This window comes from Poecile atricapillus, chromosome 3, assembly GCF_030490865.1.
Source record: "Poecile atricapillus isolate bPoeAtr1 chromosome 3, bPoeAtr1.hap1, whole genome shotgun sequence".
NCBI classification, from domain to species: Eukaryota; Metazoa; Chordata; class Aves; order Passeriformes; family Paridae; genus Poecile; species Poecile atricapillus.
This window is the reverse complement of record NC_081251.1, coordinates 2,189,019-2,210,507: the sequence shown is the minus strand read 5'-3', so window position 1 is coordinate 2,210,507 and position 21,489 is coordinate 2,189,019. Positions and strand designations below refer to the sequence as shown.

Sequence of the window (21,489 nt, the reverse complement as noted above, 5' to 3'; positions counted from 1 at the left end):
AATATATTTATGAAAAAATGTGGATTTTCAGCCTTTTTGCTGCTCAAAACTCTGAAGTGGGAGAGAATTTAATCCTGACAAAGCTTTGTTTTCCCAACAGCATTCACCTTTTCTCAGAAGTGGCCCATAATCCAACCCCAGACTGGAATTACCGCCTTAAATGCTGATTTTATTGGCAAAAAGGGAGTGTTAAACACACCCACGCCACCCACCCACCCCGTGCTAAGCCTAAAAATGGCTTTGGTGTGAATTGCAGCATTTCCTGCAGGGTAATTTCTGCTTTTAACTCGAGTTTTTTGCAATGCTCAGCCCTCCTCTCTTCCCCTCTCCGCGGCAGAAAGCTTCCACAAAAATCGGGATAATTGCACCGGGATTGTTCTGCCTCAGGCTGGGGCTCCAGGGAATTATTCCTCTGCTTCCAGCAAATGGCTTTTGAGTAAAAATGATGTTTCTGACAGTTCTCTGAAAGGTTTAAGGTGCAACAAAAAGGCTGAAAAATGAGCAGGATTGTTGGCCATTATCAAGGGAAAAAAGTGGGATTTTAATCATAAACGGTGTCCACACCTCGGGTGATGTGCCCTGGACAAGGAGGACAAGGCTTGGAAAAAAACAGGGAGAGGGGAAGGGAATTCAAATTATCCCAGGAATGAAGCAGCAAAACTGCAGGAAGGAAGGCCAGCACTTGGAGAAGGACACTGCAGGGGAAAAGCTGGAATGATTCCTGTTGGAGAGGAAAAGCCTGGGGGATAAAACTGAGCCTTCCAAAACCTCAGGAGGGTTTTAACTACACCACAGTCCAAGAGGGGGTTGAAGGAAATCAGCAGAAAAATGGTTTAAAATAGGTTGATAGAGGATAAATGAATGAAATGATTAAATTCCAGCATGGTTTGGGTGGGAAGGATCCTTAAATCCCATTCCCATTCCAATCCCGACATTTTCCAGGATCCCAGAGCGCTCCAACCTTGCCTTGGACACTTCCCAGATGCAGCCACAGCTTCTCCTGGAAATTCTGTGCCTCAGAATTTTCCAGAACCAATTCTGCAACAAAATTAACTCCTTTTGCTCTGTTTTACAGTAAAATCCTTTTGCTCAGTGTCCAGGATAATCAGAATCTGCAGACCCATCCAAAGGAGCCCCTGCAATCCAAGCCCACAGCTCCTCCAAAGAGCAAATTTCAGGGGAAGGACCTCAATTTTATAAAATCCACATTTAATCCCCAAACTCTTCCACAGACAAACCACACCAAGCCAAAGCTTTGTATTATTTAACAAGAACAGTGAAATTCAGTTTCTGTGCTGTCAGGAAGAGCATTCCAAGATGAAAACACAGCATCATTCTTTCATTTCTCACAGATTTACCCCCAGGGGTTCCCAAGTACTTTAAAAAATACAAATAAACCAAATCTGCACAAATCCCTCACGGAATTTTGAGCAGGTTGAGAGTAAGAATTTGATTAATATTCTGAATTTCCATTCATTTTAGTCTTATCACAGAATACCAAGTGAGGAAACTCCTTGGCTAGGATGGAAAATAGACTGAAAAAGTCCTGTATAAATCAGACTTGAGGTATTTAAAACAACAAACACACCCAGAGCATTTCTCATTCAGTGAAATTAAATTAGGCAGAATCTGTAGTCATGGAATATTTTGACTATTTAGAATATGGCATTTGGGGTTATATTTGAATTATTCAATACCTTGATAATTTTTTTTTTCCCCCCCCATGAAAACTCATGAACTGCTGGTGAACTAAAGGCCGAAATTAAGTAGATAAAGGTGTATTTGTGAAATAAAGAATTAAAATAAACGGGTTTACCTCCATTGCCAGAGCTGCTGTTTGCTGGTCGTAGTGGTTGAGGAGGTTGGGCATGAAGGTGGTGTTGTAGGGCAGGTCCTGGCACATCCTGAGGATGATGGGCTCGCAGGAGAACAGGCTGTGCCCTCCCGTGGGGGCCAGCCAGACCCCCAAAATCCACAGGGAAGGCAGCAGCCAGCCCAAAGCCATCCTTCCACCCCGCCAACGGGGCCGGCACATCTCCCAGCTCCGCGCGATTTTCACAGGAATATTCCCAGGCCTTGCTTGAGGTTCCTCTTCCCAGCTGGAGGAGTTTGTGTGTTCAACATCCTCGGCTCACTACAGACAGATGGGAGAGAAATCTTCCCTTTTTTTCTCAGTCCTCGGTGGCAGGAATTAAATATCGCAATTTCAGCCACATTCCCACACCACCGACCCCATGGTGACGGGGCAGCGCTCCAGGGGCTTCCTGATTCCTTTTTTATTTTCCTGGAAAACCTGGAGCACAAAACACAACAGACAGAACATGTTAAAAAGCCTTGTCATCCAGGGAAATATTAAAATATTTCACCTCTGAGATTCCTAAGCTGGCAGACAAAACCGCTTCAAGTTCTCCTGCGCAAGGCTACAAGGTTCCTCCTGCGAGTTTTAATCCTGATTTTTTTTTTAATTTCTGGAGGAACTGAATGGAAGAATCTGCTGGAAGAATGGAAGGGAAGAACTTGATGGAAAATGGAGGAATTGAATGGAAGAAAAGCACCCAAAAATGGTGAAAATGTAGGGATGGTACTGGTTGTGACAGAATGTTTTTAGAAATATTTAGCTTGGCCACACTGAAACCAGGCTGTTTGTGACTCACTCACACCGATAGCATCTCCTTCCCTGCATGGCCTCAGAGCTCCTGAGGAATAATTATAAAACAAAAACAAAAATAACATTCACCAGCACCACCAACCCCACAAGTCCCAGCTCGCCACTGGCCTGCCCAGGGAGGTTTGGCTAGCTGGGCTCAAAGATGGCATTTTAATCTGCTTTTTTTTGTTGTTGCTGTTGTCCCAAACCCATTTTAATTGCTCCAGAAACCACCCCAGCAGCTGAGGGGAAGCCAGAAAATGTGTTTTGGCCACCCCTTTTCTCCACACAATCTCCAGAAAGGGAAATTTTAGGGTTGCCCTGCCAGTTCCACCTACAGGGAGCCAATTTAAATAGGATTTGCTCCTCGGGGCTGGACCTGGGTTTTCTCAGCACAATGGTTGTGCTCATCCATTTCAAACTCTGAAATTGGAGGTGGGAAAAGTCCACAGAGCCCTCAGAGTAGGAAACAGCCCGTTTTTCGTAACAATTTTGTCTTACAACTGTAAAATTTGCAGAATCCAGTCTCTAGCCGGCTGCTTTAAAGTGAATTATCATTTAAGAAAGGAAGAGAAATTTAGAAAACCCCAAATATTCCATCAATATTCCCAAAAGCAGGCAGCCACAAATCTGAACAGATTCCCAGTCTTGAGAGAACAGAGCTTTTCCTCAGAAAAAAGTTATTCCTTTCTGCCAATGGTGAGAGATAGGAAGAATTTAATTACCAGATGTGTGCTGTTATGCACATTTTTATTTACATCTTATGGTCAGAAAAATCAAGATTTCAAAGCCTTTGTGGGTTGGATTTGATTATTTCCAGAGGTTCCTTCCAACCTAAACAATTCTGGGCTCCTCTGTGAGAGGGGAAAGGGTTTGGCTGGAGATTTTTGGAGACAGGCTGGTTAAAAACAAACATTCAAAGAGGGGGGAGAAGGAAAAAAAAAAAAGAACCCCAAGCTTGCTAAAGATAAGCAGGTTAAATTCAGTTTATTGGCAGCTTTGCTTTCACAGGCTGCTTCTCCCTCTCACAGGGATTGGCAGGGAAGCCGTGGCTGAGGCAGCAGTGAAAATAAGGGAAAAAATAGAAATAGGAAAAGTTCCAGAGTCAGGAAAAACAAAACATGAGCAAAAATAAAAATAAAAAAGGGAAAAAGAGAGCTACCTACACATCTGGGGTGGGAGAAGCAACACAGCTCAAACCTCAAATGTTGTGTTCTGAAGGAAATGTTGCTGTGAAGAGTCAACACACTGGGTTTAGAAATATTTAACAATATTTAACACATTTTCTATGTAACCCCAGCTGATTTTAGGTCCATTTCCAGATGACACGAGCTGGAAAAGCTCTGATTTAAGAAATGTCATTTCTCAGATTGATTTTTCCATAATTTGGCGGCTCTGGAAGGAGACAAGGAGCTGAACTGCCCCATCTGCCAGGCAGCATCAACAGCCCTGGACCTTCCTGCACATCCCCACCTCCTGAGCAGAAGGTCACAAATCAGACAGATAAAACCAATCCCTGCCCAGTTTTGTCAAGTTCCCTGGCAGAAAGATTGGAAATAAATGGTCCCTTCCAACCCAAACCAGTCTGTGATCCCATTCTGGACAAGGTGCTTAATCCCCCCTGGAATCCATTCCCTTGGGTTTAACATTTTAATAACAGTTCTTCAAAACTCAGGGAAAAAAAAAGCTTTTTGAGTTTGTTGGCCTCCAGAACTCTGGATTCACAATTTTTTTTTTTTTTGTTTCTCCTAAACCAACTCCAAAGGATTTTATTCCTCAGTTTGAGTGAGGTTCCCCTGCAGTGTGGATGAGCGAGGTTTTCAGTGTAATTGAGGCAGTGATCTGTGAAAAAACCTTCACAAAAAAGGGTTCACAAGCAGCCTAAGATGAGCTGTGCTCACACCAGTTAAAGTCTGCACCACAAAAATTGGGCAAATCCAGGTCAGGATGTGGAGTTTTGGGGAAAAAGTCCAAGAATGCTCCATAGAAATCATATTATTGACAGACAAAACAGCAGGATCCAAGCACATCCACCTCTCCTCCGCCTTCCCCACAGCCTCAAGCTGAAGAAAACATACAAAAAACAAAGATTCAATGAGCCACCAAAAAAAAAAAGAATAAAAAAATTTTAACTATGCAAAAAGCAGAAAAAAAATTCATGGTGTCCCTTCGGGACTTTTCCATTTCACATTCAAGATAATAATTAGAGTATCATAAAGAAAATTAAGAATGTATATAACAGGAGGTGGGAAAGCACATCAAGACAGACAACCTGGCAAAACTGAAATAATTTGGGGTGAAATGAAGCAGAAAAGAGAAGGATTCCATTGCGAAAGGAGCTCCAGGTTTTGCAAACCAGCCTATGGATGATCCATTAATTGGTGCAGACAGACGAGTGCTGTAATAAGCAACCCTCAGTGTCAGGAGAGTTCCTCACCACAGATCCAGTTTGTGCACTCTTTGTTAAGCCTCTGCATAGGAGATTTTGTGGTTATTTTTGTATGTATATAAAAACAAAACACTTTTGATGACACTGGGGATAAAAAGAGGAGGGGAGGCCTCCCCTCTCACCACAAGCATTGGAAATAAAACGCAGGCAAAAGGAGGAGTTTGTTCGTGTGGTTGTGGATTTTTACAGTATTTATCAGCAGGAGAAGCACATCCAGTTCTTGCTGGGAAGGATTAATTAAGACATGCACGGACAATTATTATAAACAGTGAAAATCACGAGGAGAAAGGGTTGATTCCCACAAGGAATTTTTTTTCAGAAGCTAAATTTCAAAGTCCCTAAGGGATCAACGAGGAAAAAGAAAAAACTCATTAATCCCAGTATCTGGGATTAATTCCCAGTTATCTGTCCCAGAGAAATGGGGAGATAAAACAACAAACCAAACCTGGAGGAGAGGAAAATGTCCTCTCAGCCATTCCCCACCCAATTCTGACCCTGGAGAAAGGAGATGAACTCATTCATTGCATTTCCCCAGCCCTTTCCCACCCACACGAAGGCACAACAGGAGAATAAATTATTCTCCCAACTCCATTCTAATTAATTACTCAGTGGGAATGAAACTCCAGCGCTGTTCCACTCCGTCTTGAGGGGCAGCCACACCGCAATCCCCCACATCCCCTATTTCAATTAGGAGCAGAGGGAGGATGGAGAGGCAGAAACAACCCTGGTGAGATTTTCCATGATTGTTATGGAATCACGGAATGGTTTGGGTGGGAAAGGACTCTGAAGCTCACCTAATTCCTGCACCATGGGCAGACACGGAGGGACAGGTCTGTCACCTCTCCACGAGCTCCGAATCCATGGGAAGGGCCTGGAGAGGGAAATCCTGCTGTTCCCTGGCACGGGAAGCAGGCAGGCTGCCGGCAGAGCCAGCATCCCCTTTGGAAAGGCACAAGGAACAAGTGCATCCCCTGGCATCGCTGCCGCACGGCCGAGGCGCAGGGAGCAGCGGATCCACGCCCGGAACACCCGCAGCGCCTTCCCGGAGGGATCCGGGGAGCGCACGGGCAGCGCCGGCATCCCCCGATGGGGGAATCTGCGAGGGGCGCTGAGGCTCCGGCATCCCCCGAGCCCTCAGCGAGGGGAGCTGAGGCTCCGGTATCCCCCGAACCCTCAGCAAGGGCGGTGAGGCTCCGGCATCCCCCGAGCCCTCAGCGAGGGGCGATGAGGCTCCGGCATCCCCCCCCGAGCCCTCAGCGAAGGGCGGTGAGGCTCCGGCAGCCACCCCCACCCCCCAGAGCCCTCAGCGACGGGCGGTGAGGCTCCGGCATCTCCGAGCCCTCAGCGAAGGGCGGTGAGGCTCCGGTATCTCCGAGCCCTCAGCGAAGGGCGGTGAGGCTCCGGTATCCCCCGAGCCCTCAGCGAAGGGCGGTGAGGCTCCGGTATCCCCCGAACCCTCAGCGAGGGGCGATGAGGCTCCGGCCTCCCCCGAGCCCTCAGCGAAGGGCGGTGAGGCTCCGCCAGCCCCCGAGCCCTCAGCGAAGGGCGGTGAGGCTCCGGCATCTCCGAGCCCTCAGCGAAGGGCGGTGAGGCTCCACCATCCCCTCCCCGGGGCCGCTGTACCGCACTATGGCACGGGGAGCCCTGGCCAGCATCCCCGGCCTCACGGGGAGCGGATCCTGCCCGTTCGCGGCGCTCAGGGCCGGCATCCTCCGTCCTCCGCCGGCCCGCCCGCCGAGCGCAGCACCGGCATCCCCCGTCCCCGCGCTGCGCTGCCGGCCGCGGGGCGCTGCGGGGCCTCCCCGCTGCACGGCCGCCAAGCCCCGCCGCCGCCTGTGCCCGGAGCGGGCAGGACGAGCCCCTGAGGGCTCCGCCGTGTCCCCGCCGTGTCCCCGTTACCTGCGCAGCTCCCGCCGCCCTCACGGTCCCGCGCGCGCCCCTCGGGTGGCGGCGGCGGCGGTAGCGCCCGGCCACGCCCCTCCTGTGGCCACGCCTCCCGCGCCATCGCGCCCCGCCCACTCTTCGCCGCTCAGCCAATCAGAGCGCGCTGGGATGGTTGCTAGGTAGATCGGAACCCCCGGCCGCTCTAACCCCGCTGGGGGGGCTCTGATTGGCTGGCGCCCCCCGGGGTTGCCGTGGAGACGGGATGCGGGAGGGCGGGAGGAAGAGGCGGGAGCTGATTGGCTGGCACCGCCCCGCCACGGGGTTGCCATAGCGACGGGATGCGGACGGGGGGAAGGAGGAAGAGGAGGAGGCGGCGTCCGCAGGCGGGAGGAGGAAGGTGAGAGGACACGGGAAGACACCGGAGACCCCCGGGAGGGCGTGGGGAGGGGGTGTCGCCGCGGTGGAGCAGGAGCGGACACATCCCAGGGGACACTGGGGATGTGGAGCGTCGTCACAGGGGGACAACCGCAGCGTGGCACGGCGGGGCGGGGACACACGGCGGGGAGGTGGCACAAGCCCCGCCGGGAATGCGGAGGGGACAACGGATCCGGAGTGCGGGGGGAAGGTGGGGAACGCCGGTGGAAAATGTCAGTGGGAGCTCCACGCTGGTGTTCCCAGTGTTTACATCCCGGCAGTGCAGGATGGATCCCTACGGATGGGGGTGCCCAGGTGGGCAGAGAGGCCGGTGGCAGCTGACTTGTGCCAGCTCTGGGGTGGCAGCAGGGCCAGGGCAGTGCCTGTCCCCTGTGCTGGCTCTGCTGGGCCACCTCCATCCCTGGGGACAGCAGCTGGGACAAGAGGGATGTGGAGCTGCTGAAGCACGTCCAGGGAAGGGAAAGGAGCTGGGGAAGGGTCTGAAGCACCAGGAGCAGCTGAGGGAGATGGGAAAGAGGCTCAGCCTGGAGAAAAGGAGGCTCAGGGGGGAAACTTTTCCCTCTCTGGAATTCCCTGACAGGAGGGGACAGCCAGGTGGGATCGGGCTCTGCTCCCAGGGAACAGGGACAGGATGAGAGGAAACAGCCTCAAGCTGTGCCAGGCGAGATTCAGGTTGGATATTTGGGCGGTCAAACCTTGGATCAGGCTGCCCAGGGCAGTGGTGGAATCCTCATCCCTGGAAGTGCCCCAAACCCGTGGGGATGTGGCACTGGGGGACATGGATTGGTGCTGGGTTTGTGTTTGGGTTTGCTGACCGCAGAGATCTTTCACCAACCCCAACAATTCCATGATCCCATTAAAGGAATCTCCAATCAGGGGAGTTTAAAGGCGTCATGCAAACCAAATAAGCTCAGGGGATGCTTGGAAAACACTGTGGAATCCATGGACAAGTTCCCAGCCTTGCTGGATTATTGATTATTAGTTATTGATTCCATCCCCAGGTCCTTCCCTATCCGCCCTGCCTGTACCTGTGCTCGGTGCTGCTGCTTAAATCACTGCACTGTTTATTTTGATACAACAATTTACAATCAAAAACACTCTCCTGCTTTGAGGTTGGTTCTGTTAAATTCTAAACTTTTTCAAACTTATTTTTAAATTTATTTATGAGCTTGTTGCCACGTGGATTGATGGGATTAGGGGAATACATCCTTAAACTTCAGCATGCAGCAGGCTCTGTGCACCATCAAGGTTTTATTTCTGTAGAGATGATTAAAAATCATTAATAAAATGGTTCTGCTCCTGCAGGAGTTGTTTTGAGGATGGTGAAACAGAGATTAGCCCAGGTAAAGGAAATTATTCCAATGCCCCTGGTTAATGGTCTTTATGGATTGTTGAGCTTTCTTCTATGGAATCACTTCTATTTTAAAGCATTTTAAAATTCCAGCTTGTACTGGAACGAGTCTGGGTATTTCCAGAGGTTTCCAAGTGAATTTTTCCTGCTGTTGGATGGTGCCATTCCTGTCTCCTGCCCTGTCCTTTGTGTCTCCTCCATATCCAAATTTCTTGGATCCTCCCATCCCAACTGTGAACCATTCCTAGGGACTCTGGCAATTTTGCACTTTTTAACCCCGTGTAAAAGCACAAAACTTGGGGTTTCTTTCCCCAAATCTCTTTTGCACTGATATTTACCATACTTGCCGCCTGCTCCTACATTTCCTTTAATTTTTTTTTAACAATGAAAATAGATTTATTTCCTTTTTTTAAATTATTTTGGCATTGAGTGTCAATAGTTTTTCCTCTTTGGTCAGCAAACCAACATTTTCCTGATGTCTGTTTAAGTCTGGATCCTTGTTAACCTCCCCTCCTGTCTCTCGCTGCTGGAATGTTTTGGGATCACCTGAGCCTGACGGATTTCATCCCGGGCTGTGGGAAGAAGGAGCCAGAGAAATCTCTGGAATGTTATTTTGGGCAGCCAGTCCCGAGATAACGAATCTTGCAGGAGAAAAGTGAGACCTTGGCTGAGCAGCCTCTGGATCCCAGCCCTGCTCGGGATTCCTGCTGCTTCTCCATGGGGCTGGAGCCAGAGCTGGGAATGTTCCCCTGGAGAAGGATCCAGGGAGAGCTCAGATCCCCTTCCAGAGCCTAAAGGGGCTCCAGGAGAGCTGGAGAGGGACTGGGGACAAGGGATGGAGGGACAGGACACAGGGAATGGCTTCCCACTGCCAGAGGATGGAATTTGGGGAAGAAATTCCTCCCTGTGAGGATGGTGAGGCTCTGGAATACAATCCCCAGAGAAGCTGTGGCTGTCTCTGGATCCCTGGAAGTGTCCAGGGCCAGGTTGGATGGGGTTTGGAGCAGCCTGGGACAGTGGGAGGTGTCCCTGCCCATGGCAGGGGGTGGCACTGGGTGATTTTTAAGGTCCCTTCCCACCCAAACCATTCTGGGAACGAATTCCTCAGTGAGCACCGAGTCCCAGCACGTGCAGCTTTGAGGAATTCCAGCAAACACTCGGATATCCAGCCCAGCCCAGGCAGTTCCGTGGCTTGTGCAGCTTAATGGAATTGTGGAATTATGAAATGTGACTTCTCCATAGGATCCACCCACATCATCAAATCCAAACCCTGGCCCTGCACAGATGGCCCGAAATTCCCATCCTGGAGCTCTTGGGAACATCACCATTCCCTGGGGAGCTGTTCCAGCGCCCCACCACCTTCTGAGGGAAGAACCTTTCCCTAAAATCCAACCTGAACCTCCTTTGAGACATCTCCAACCTCTGCCCAGAGTCCTGGAGAGAGAGGAGATCCATGCCTGCCCCTCCACTTCTTCCCACGAGGAAGTTTCACACAGACTTTTCCCAGATCCTGAAGTTTCAGACATTTTTCCCAGATCCTGAAGTTTCATTTTTCCCAGATCCTGAAGTTTCACTCAGACTTTTCCCAGATCCTGAAGTTTCACACGGACTTTTCCCAGATCCTGAAGTTTCACACAGACTTTTCCCAGATCCTGAAGTTTCACTTTTCCCCGATCCTGAAGTTTCACACAGACCTTTCCCAGATCCTGAAGTTTCCCATAGACCTTTCCCACATCCTGAAGTTTCCCAGAGACTTTTCCCAGATCTTGAAATTTCACACAGACTTTTCCCAGATCCCGAAGTTTCACAGGCTTTTCCCAGATCCTGAAATTTCACACAGGCTTTTCCCAGATCCTGAATTTTCACTTTTCCCAGATCCTCAAGTTTCACAGACTTTTTCCACATCCTGAAGTTTCAGACACTTTTCCCAGGTCCTGAAGTTTGAGACACTTTTCCCAGATCCTGACGTTTCACACAGACTTTTCCCAGATCCTGAAGTTTCACACAGACTTTTCCCAGATCCTGAAGTTTCCCATAGACCTTTCCCACATCCTGAAGTTTCCCAGAGACTTTTCCCAGATCCTGAAATTTCACACAGACTTTTCCCAGGTCCCGAAGTTTCACAGGCTTTTCCCAGATCCTGAATTTTCACTTTTCCCAGATCCTCAAGTTTCACAGACTTTTTCCACATCCTGAAGTTTCAGACACTTTTCCCAGATCCTGAAGTTTGAGACACTTTTCCCAGATCCTGACATTTCTCACAGACTTTTCCCAGATCCTGAAGTTTCACCCAGACTTTTCCCCGATCCTGAAATTTCACAGACTTTTCCCAGATCCTCAAGTTTCAGACATTTTTCACAGATCCTGAAGTTTCACACAGACTTTTCCGAGATCCTGAAGTTTCACTTTTCCCAGATCCTGAAGTTTCAGACACTTTTCCCCGATCCTGAAGTTTCACACAGACTTTTCCCAGATCTTGAAGTTTCAGGCACTTTTCCCAGATCCTGAAGTTTCACTTTTCCCAGATCCTGAAGTTTCAGGCACTTTTCCCAGATCCTCAAGTTTCACACAGACTTTTCCCCGATCCTGACGTTTCTCACAGACTTTTCCCCGATCCTGAAGTTTCACAGACTTTTCCCCGATCCTGAAGTTTCACTTTTCCCAGATCCTGAAGTTTCAGACACTTTTCCCCGATCCTGAAGTTTCACACAGACTTTTCCCAGATCTTGAAGTTTCAGGCACTTTTCCCAGATCCTGAATTTTCACTTTTCCCAGATCCTGAAGTTTCAGACACTTTTCCCAGATCCTGAAGTTTCACACAGACTTTTCCCAGATCCTGAAGTTTCACTTTTCCCAGATCCTGAAGTTTCAGACACTTTTCCCCGATCCTGAAGTTTCACACAGACTTTTCCCAGATCCTGAATTTTCACTTTTCCCAGATCCTGAAGTTTCACACAGGCTTTTCCAAGATCCCAAAGTTTCACACACACTTTTCCCAGATCCTGATATTTTTCAGGGCAATGGTGCCTGGACCTGTTTTTTTTTGGCAGGGAATGATCCCAAATCCACCAAAAAATTCTCCTACTCGGTTGAACAAGAAGGTGGATGTGAAACCTTGCTGAGTCCTTCATCTTTTGCTGGTAACTTTAAAATTGGAGAGAGAATTTTTTTTTTTTAATGTCCTTAAAAAAAGAAAAAAATCAAGAAAAAAGTCAGATATTTGTAATTAATTTATTTCCTGAGCACGGAGATGAAAATCTTAAAGGTTTTTCTTTTATTTTGTTTTTTGAGGGGATTTTTTTTCTGGTTTTTTGGTTGGTTGTGGTTTTTTTGTGGTTTTGTTGTTGTTGTTGATTGTGGTTTTTGTTTGTGGTTTTAGTTTTTTTGGCTTTGAGGGTATTTTTTGTGCGTGTGGTTTTTTGTTTGGGTTTTTGTTTGTTGTTTTTGGGGATTTTTTTTGTTTGTTTATTTGCTTGTTTTGTGGGTTTTTTTGTTTGTTTTTTAAAAATGTATTTCTTTGTGTCCATAATAAGAAAGGAAGGAAAAATTTAGCAGCAAATTGATGTGCCCAGAAAGATCCTGCTGTGATTTTTGAAGATGAATCCATTGAAATAGAGAGCAATTTTGACTTCCACTATCTCAGGTTGCTCCAAGCCCTTTCCCACCGGCTCTCAGACACTTCCAGGATTTTAATCTCATGGATATTATGACTACACAAAATAACAAGCCTCGCTCTACCTGAATTTCAAATTATTTTTCCATTTTGTGTCATTTCTGTGCTATAAAATCATTGGATTCCTTGTTAAAATTATAATTTTTTCCCAGGAAAATGAAGGGATGGCCCAGGGATAACGTCTACATTTGTTCTGTGAAATCATTATGTTCATCCTTGTTAAAATCATTATTTTTTTCACCAAAAAAACGCGCTACGAAACCGTTGCACGTGAAATGCCACGAAATCATTGGATTCCCAATTAAAACTTCCAGGAAAACGAAGGAACGGCGCGGGGAATAACGCTCATCTTTGTTCTGTCTCGTAGCCGCCGGTGGCGACGGGGAGGATCCGCCCTCTCCATGGCATTTGCGCCTCCCAAAAATTCGGATGGCTCCAAGCTCCAGCTGAGCACGTGGACACCCCTGAACCACCAGATCATGAACGACAAGGCAAGTTCCAAGGGGAAAAAAAAGCTGGAAATCAGGGAATCGTGGAATTGTTGAGCTCGGAAGAGACTCACGGAGGTCAACCCAGTCCGGCCACTCAAGGCAAAGCCAAACTGAGGATTTATTTCCTCAGGATCGTGTCTCAAAATTCTCAATTTCACAAATTCCCAAGCCCGAGGAAAAATTTAATTCATTTCACCTGATCCCACCTGGAATTTAATTCATTTTCCCCTGTGGAGGTCATGGGAAATGAAATAAGAATTTGGAGGTTTTGTTCCCTGGTGGAAGTATGGAGGTATCTTCATGATATATAAAGATATATAAAATCTAACGTGAAAAGATGGAAAATTCTGATTTACTTATTTAAAGTGATTTTTAAATAAGATTTAAAGTAATTTTTAATTACTTTAATTAAATTAATTTAATTAAAATAAGTAATGTATATATATGTATATATATGTATGTGTGTATATATATAAAATAAATAATTTTAAAATAATTTAAAAATAATTTTAAAGAAAGATTTTTTCTTATTTAAAGTATTTATCAATTTTAATTGATATTAATAATCAATTAATTAAATTTATTTACTTAAGTATTAAATACTTAAATACTTTAAATACTGAAGTATTTGATTTAAATAGTGCTATTTTGCCAAACAATTTTTTTTTTTTTTTAAAAAAAGTGGACTTTTTCATGCTGAAAGTCACAAAATTGTGCTTTTTTTTGTTTTTTTGCACCAAAAGCCTCCAGTTTCACCCCAGAGGAAACCGAGTGTGAGTCAAAGGTGGTCATGGGAAATGGAATAAAAACTTGGAGATTTTGTTCCCAGTTGGAAATACAGAGAGATCAGACACATTAAGTCTTTCTGTTATAAAATCTGTTATAAAATCTGTTATAAAACGTGAAAAGATGAAAAATTCTGATTTACTTATTTAAAATAATCTTTAAATAAATAATTTATATATATGTGTGTATATATATATAATAATTAACTTAAAAATAATTTAAGAGTAATTTTAAAGAAAGATTTTACTTATTTAAAGTATTTGATTGAAATACTTAAATAATTTAATAGCTAAAGTATTTGATTTAAATACTGCTATTTTGCCAAATAATTTTTTTTTTTTAAAAAATGGATTTTTTTTGCTGAAAGTCACAAAACTGTATTTTTTGGGGGGCAGAGGACTGTCATTCCTTTAAAAATGAAAATTTCACCACTTTCCTATTAATTTTCTCTTGATTTATTTCTTATACCATAAAAAGACAAAGCTTTCTCTCCCGTCTGGATACCTCTGACATCAAAATTAATTTGATTTTTCCCTTGCTCCCTAATTAAACTCCTCTCTATCCTTTTTTTTTCCCCTGTGGAAGGACTTTTACCCCACTTCAAGCCAACACTTGAATTTATTTTATTTCTGATAAACTGAAGAGATTGAGCTCTTTGAAGTCCTTTCAATCTGGCAAATTCTCCAGCCTTTGAATCATTTTGATGTTTCCTACACCCTTCCAACATTATTTTTGCAGATACGCATCGCTGTGCAATAAAGTATGACCTAACCAGAAATTTAAAAAAAAAAAAATCACATTTTCCCACCTTTTCCCACGTTTTTTTTTTAACTCCTCTCCTCCTTAGGCAGTCTCAGCAAAACTTATAGGGATTAATATTGGATTGTTGAATAATCCAATGCTTGGTGATGATCCAGGTAGGGAGGAATATACAAGAATATCCCAGAAATGAATATTCTAAAATGAAAAAATACCAGGGATGAACTTGGAGTAACTTTGGCACATGGGGAATGTGGTGGTGGTGTCTTTTCCAACTTTGAAGATTCTCGGAAATTCACAATAAAAGATATTTTCTTGTTTCTTGATCCAGGTTTTAAATCACCGGCCTGGCCAAAAAAAAATTCCTTTTTTTTATCTCCCTACTTTGCTCTGTGGTGAAAAAAAAAAAATAATTAAAAGAAAAAATTAAAAATAGCTGGAATAAAATTAGTTCTGACGTTCAGAATCAGGAGATGTTCCGTGAGGTATTTATAGGGAGCTGGAGAAGGACGAGGTGCCATTTTTGTACAGTCATGTGTCTGCTCCTCTCCGCGCTCCCGGAATGGCAGCGTGACGAGGAATTTATAGATGGGAAGGATGGGAATTTATAGATGGAAGGGATGGAAGAAGCAGGGAGAGATGAGATGTGTGAGAAACGAACCTGCTGGAACAGGGAATGAGGAGCGGGAACGGTGGGAATTCAGAGCTGGTCCAAGGCAGAAGCATCAAAATTCCATGGTCAGGAGCGGAGCTGGGAATTTATGGCGTCGTAAATTTGCTACTTGACAAATTTTGGGTAATTCTGGGGGTACTTCACTGGTACTTCCTGTAGAGTTCCCTGGATTTTCAGATTTGGTAGGAATTCCACTTACCACAGAGTTCCAGGATGGTTTGGGTTGGGAGAAACCTAAATCCCGTCTCGTTCCATCCCTGCCATGGGTGGGGACACTTTTCACTATCCCAGCTGGCCTTGGATACTTCCAGGGATCCAGAGGCAGCCACAAATTTTCTGGGAATTCTATTCCATGGCCTCGCCACCCTCACAGGGAGGAATTTCTTCCCAACATTTGGCATTTTCTCAGGGGGTTGGAAAGAGACGATCCTTAGGGTTTGTTCCATCCCAAACCCTTCTGTGATTCCTGAAACCTCCTGGATTCAATGTCCCTGGATCCCTGGAAGTGCCCAAGCCCAGGCTGGATGGGGTTTGGAGCACGCTGGGATAGTGGGAGGTGTCGGGGCTGGAACTGGATGAGCTTTAAGGTCCCTTCCAACCCAAACCATTCCATGATTCCACGATTCCTTTAAAGGCAGGATCACCACCAGGGACAGGCCAAAGCCAAGGAGGCAGAATGAGGAAATCCCAAATTGCTCAGGGTCACAAAACCAGGGATAAAATCCCGGATACGCCAAGGGGGTGCCGCAGGGGAGGATGAAACAGCATCAGGAGATGGAGCATCCTGCGGACTCCATCCTGGGAAGGATTGGAATTCCACAGAGGATTTGCCTTCTGCTGGGCAGGAATTCAGGTCTGAGGCAGAAGAGCATTTGCAGCAAAGGATGGAGGGATTTTCCATCCACTTGAGCATCTTTAAACCCCCTGAAGCCATGGATGTGAGACAGCAGATCCCAAAATCATCCCGGGCCTCCGGCTGCATCCAAGGCACTCCACAGGTGTAGCTCCAAGGCCACGGAGGAGAGGACATGGGCTTGATAATTACACAAAATTTGGGCTGTTCTGTTGCTAATTAACGCTCCCAAGTGCCTGGAGAGGCAGAACTTTGTGAGAGCCTCAGCTCAGATGTGTCTCCAAGAGCGCCGGAAGCAAACCTGCGTCTGTCTTTGATCAAAGACCATCAACACCTCCCTCCTGCCTGGAATTCTCCACCCCAAAAACTCAGATCTTTGACTATTCATCGCTTCCTCGGGGCAGATCCTTTTCCAAGTTCAGCTTGTTGGGTTTTTTGGGTGCTTTTTCCCCTCCGTTTTACCAACACCCCCCACACGGAAATAAAGCAAATCAAAACTGTCGACGCGCCAATAAAAGAAATGTCACTTCCCAGCCCTCGCCAGAGACGCTCCTGCTGGGAGAGACAGAGCTGGAGCTGTCGGCTGCTGCAGCAGACATCAGCACTGATCATGTCCTTCTCTGCAGGAACCATCCCCGCAGGCTGCCAGAGCAAGAACACGTCTGGAGTTTATAGCGATGGCGCGTGTTTTCCTGCTCGCGGTTTAATCGCCGTTTTATGTGCGGTTATAAACCGGGCTTTTTTTCACCGCCGCCTCTTTGATCTCTCTGCTGCTGGAAAAATCATTTCCAGCATTTCCTCACTTCCCAGGTCACCATGCCGAGGGTTGGAGGAGGTTTGGTGGTGGTGGAGAGCCACGTGTTGGTGCTTTGGGGTCCAGCTCCCTACGGATACAGGTTAACAGCAGAAATCCTCCTCTGGATTTGGGTACGGATCGTCCTCGGTGGGAGTTGTCGCTGCAAAGGCTGCTCTTGTTACCCCGTTCCTGGAGGTTTTGCTGAGTTGGGATTGAATCCGTGCAGGATTTCAGGCACCTGGTGCCTCCAAGGGACTAATGGGATTTCTGAAATAAAGAGGTGGGAAGTTCTGGGGCAGCTCCCATCACTGCGTTGTCCAGGAGAGAAGAATTCCCATGGATCCAGGCTGGGAGAGCTTGGGGTGCTCACCTGGACAAGAGAAACATCCAGAAAGATCTCAGAGCCCCCTCCAGGGCCTAAAGTAGCTCCAGGAGAGCTGGAGAGGGACTTGGGACAAGGGATGGAGGGACAGGACACAGGGAATGGCTTCCCACTGGGAAAGGTGAGATTTAGATGGGATTTTGGGAAGGAATCCTTCCCTGTGAGGGTGGGGAGGCCCTGGCTGAGATTTCCCGGAGAGGTTGTGGCCTCCTAATCCTTGGATATTTTGTGTTGGAAGAGACCTTGAAGCTCATCCAGTTCCAACCCTGACACCTCCCACTGTCCCAGGGTTGCTCCAAGCTCCATCCAGCCTGGCCTTGGACACCTCCAGGGATGTGGCAGTGAATCCAGCAGGGTTCAGGATGATAAATTCCCGACAAGATCACCAAGGAACAGCCAAGGGAAGAGTGTAGGTGGCAGGAGAAGGGATGTGGATTCTTTCCCTCTCCACGGGGAAGGTCGGGAATGTTGGGTCCATTTCTGGGCTCCTCAGCACAAGAAACATGTGGATTTATGGAATAAATCCCGCACAGGGTCTCTGGAATAATCAAGGAATTGGAGAACATGATGTTCAGGGAGGTTCTGGAATCCAATAAAATACCCAAAACTCTTGGACTCTGAGCTACTCCTTTAGCTGATCCTAAATGGGAGTTTGGATTAAACGATCTCCTTAATTTTTTTTCCCAAAATCACCCATTCAGCAATTCCGTTGATAGTTTGTGGATTGTTTTCCAAGCTGGATTTTTCTCAGCACGTATTGAGTCCCCTTTAAATACTCAATTTTCTTTCTTTGTGTGTTTTACAGGTATTTGAAGAAAGAAGAGCCCTGCTTGGGAAATGGGTAAACATTTCTCTTTAAATATTTTAAATTAAAAATTTTAAAGCATTTGCTACAGGCAGATTTTGGAAGTTTATCTCATGGGAATGTAAAACTTCTCCGCTTTGGAAAAAGGGATTCGCTTCCCTGATGTGACTGCTCTGCTTTTGAGGAGGGCAAAGATGTCAATTCCCTCAGTTCCCACATTCCGTAAGTTTTGTAGCTGCGAAATCATATTCCATCATTGGAATGAGCTGAAATGAGATGAAAAAAACCCAGGAAATGTCTGTAAAGTCTTGGATGTTCAGATGTTGCCACGGCCTGCTGGAGGGTCTTTAAAATCTGTAATAAATGACATTTTATCTACCAACTGCACACACAGATCGGTTTGGGCTGGAACTGATTATTCTTTACGCTTAGTAAGTCGCTCATGAAATGTTTTTTGCATCTCAGATGGTCTTTACAGGCAAATATTTTTGTTTTAAGGATTATTTGTCCTTATAGGACATAATCTCTCCATAATTTGTTGTGTTTTGATAATAAGGAATTTCAGGGACACCAAGGAAGTGAAATAATTGAGTTGATTATGGTTCAAAAAGCAGCTTTTAGTGGAAAACATAAAACCCGCTTCTTAGAAATTGCTGGATGTCTTAAAAATGCCAAAATCTGGGCAGAAACTTCCTCCAACCGGTCTCACAATTGCTGAATCATCTCCAAAAGGTCACATCTCCGACCCTTCCCGTGACATTGGATCAGCAGCTCTCAGAAGGCTCCTTCAGAGCTGCCTCCCCTCGTGCTCCTGCCAGCCAGCATTCCAAGGAAAAAAAAGCACAAAAGCTGCTCTGAAGTCCCTACAAGGCCTGGGGCTGTGTGAGAGGAACCATGTGGAGAAATCGCAGTGCTCCAGGCAGGATTTTCCACCTTGGTTCTCATGACCTTCTCCAAGAGGGAAATGTGGGCTAAATGGAGCTGCTGGAGCTTGGATTTCATGGCTGTAAAGGATTTATTCTGGAATTGGAAGGATGAAGCCTGTCCTAACTCCTGTCAGGCATTTTCAGGGATATCCAGATGATGGAACGGGAAGCAAATCCTCATTTAGTGGCTGGACTCGATGGTCGGAGAGCTTTGCCAACCCTGATGAATCCCCGATTCTGTCCGCAGATGACGTCAGGCTTGGAGCATTTTCCGGAACTTTGGGGCTTGGAAGTCAGGCTGGAAAGGTCAGCAGCTGGAAAAGGGCGAGGGAAAAGCTCTGCATGAAAGAGTGACACCCAAAAACTTCACATCTGAGAGAATCCAAGGATGCAGCAGTTCTGCAGAAAAAAATATTCCTGGGAATGAGGGTGGATCACAAACTGAATATAAACTGACAGCATCTTAAAATAAAGGGAAATATCCCAAAGGCAGAAACCATTCCTGGTTCTGCTCCCTGCATTTTGGGAACAAGACAGAGGTGAGAGCAGGTCCAGAAAACACGGAAAACATCCCTGTGCTGCAGGAAAGATGGAGAAGAGGTATTAAAACATCTTCTAATAACACAGAAGGTGTCGAGGAAGAGGAAGGGATCTGATCCCTGTGCTCACTCTGGAGCGGGGAGGAAATCCCGGGTTTGCGTTGCAGTTACGGAGACACAATTTAGAGCAAAATCCAGTGCTGCAGATAATTCCCTGCTGGAATAGCTTGCCTGGGGGTTACGGGTGGAATCTGGAGACTTTTGAGGTTACACAAACACTGCCAGGAATGGTTTAGGGAGAGCAGATCCTGCCTTGGGGCGGGAGGTGAACCAGATCAGTGTCCCTCAACTTTTTCCGCGGAAGGAGCATCCAATCTCCTGGAAAAGCAGAACAGGAAACGCCTCATGTGGCCTTGCCACAGCGGTTTCCCTTTATTTGGTTTTCCAAATAAAGATTGGATTAAACTTGGGATGCTCACTGTTTGTTTAATTCTTCCTGATTTTACCTGCATGTATCCAGGGATTTACATTTCCATTTTGTTATTTTTTCCCTTTGGTGCCACAGGACACCTTTGATGTCCTCCAGAGTGTTGTGGTCCATAAAACAGAGGCTGAGAAAGGAGGAATGAGGTGACCTGAAGGGATTTAATTTCTGTTTCTGTGCACCTGACAGAAGAGCTCAGCCAGGTGGGATTTGGGCTTTGCTTCCAGGAATAAAGGACAGGACAAGAGGGAACGGCCTCAAGCCGTGCCAGGGGAGGCTCGGGTTGGATATCAGCAGGAATTTCTCCATGGAAAGGGTGGTCAGGCACTGGAAGGGGCTGCTCAAGGGGGTTTGGAGTCCCCATCCCTGAAGGAGTCCAAGCAAGGCCTGGACGTGGCGCTCAGAGCCCTGGGCTGGGGACAAGGTGGGGATGAGGCACAGCTGGGACTGGATGGTCTTGGAGATCTTTCCCAACCTGAATGATTCTGGGATTCTGTGTTTTAACCTCTTGCTTTTCCTTCTGTCACCTCTCTGTGTGGAACTGAGCCCTTCCAGGATGGTGGCCACCGACCACGTTCTTGGGGCCACCTCTGCTCACGTTGCAATTAACACAAGAACATCACCCCTAATTTTGCTGATAATAATTGATCTTTCCGTGGCAGGATTGTCCCTGGCCTGGTTTTCACCTTTAGCACCGTATCAAACAAATAATCCTGACAGGGTTTATTATTATTTTAAACCTTTTACAGGGGAATCACAGAAATATTTGGGTTGGAAGGGACCTTAAAGCTCATACCATTCCACCTCCTGCCATGGGCATAACCTTCCATTATCCCAGGCCTCACTTCCAAAAGGAGATTCCTGGGAAGACTCTGAGGAAGGGAAGGTGGCCTGGTGACAAGAAGGAAACGTTGCATTGTCACCTGCCATGGGGTCAGCTCCTGGGTGAAGGGCTTGGAGCTTTAAGGTCCTTCCAACCCAAGTCTTTCCACGATTCTCCTGTAAAACATCAGGTTTTTTCTGTAACTACAGAGGGAAAGGTGAAACCAAACAGATCCCAGAGGAAAGTTCCTAATAGCTGACAAGGAGCTGCTTGGCAGCAGAGATATTTGGGATTTGGCTGGGTGGATTCAGGTATTTTACGGATATCAGGTGCCTTGTCTGCTTCTCACCTTCCCGCCCAGCTCCTGGGTTTCCAGCAAATCCTCTCTGCAGGACTGGGAGAGGAGGGCTGGGGCGGGAGGGGAAAACCGTTTTTCTTCTGGAGAATCCATTCCTGCTTTTGCCGAGCACAGGGATCCCAGCCTGGGCTGGAGATGAGGATTGTTGTGTCCCTCTGCAGTTGGAGGCAGCAAAACCAGCAGCGTCCTGCAGCACAGGGGCCTCTCCGGGCTCTCCCTCCATGCCAGGCTTCGTTATTTGTGTGTGTGCACTGATGGATTAATTGCAAACCGATCCAGCACGGCCCGATGTCACACGATCCCCGCGGTGACATTGTTCTGGGGAAGGCCCCGGCGAGGGGAAAAGCTGCGGGGAGAGGGAAGGAGAAGCCAGGG

General features: G+C 46.8%; 2 protein-coding genes across 2 annotated transcripts in view; one reads left to right on the top strand and one right to left on the bottom strand.

The window, feature by feature from the left end:
- Positions 1-7,056, bottom strand: part of FZD3 (frizzled class receptor 3) — a 44,470-nt gene extending 37,414 nt beyond the window's left edge. The window contains exons 1-2 of the mRNA XM_058836845.1: positions 6,996-7,056; positions 1,817-2,293 (exon numbers count right to left, since the gene is read on the bottom strand). Of these exons, the coding sequence (XP_058692828.1) occupies positions 1,817-2,035 (219 nt within the window). The 5' untranslated portion in view covers positions 2,036-2,293; positions 6,996-7,056. The remainder of the gene's footprint in view (positions 1-1,816; positions 2,294-6,995) is intronic.
- Positions 7,057-7,247: 191 nt separating this feature from the next.
- The window catches only part of FBXO16 (F-box protein 16), a 33,275-nt gene continuing 19,033 nt past the window's right edge, over positions 7,248-21,489 (top strand). Inside the window, exons 1-3 of the mRNA XM_058835773.1 lie at positions 7,248-7,377; positions 12,807-12,930; positions 17,985-18,020. Of these exons, the coding sequence (XP_058691756.1) occupies positions 7,319-7,377; positions 12,807-12,930; positions 17,985-18,020 (219 nt within the window). The 5' untranslated portion in view covers positions 7,248-7,318. The remainder of the gene's footprint in view (positions 7,378-12,806; positions 12,931-17,984; positions 18,021-21,489) is intronic.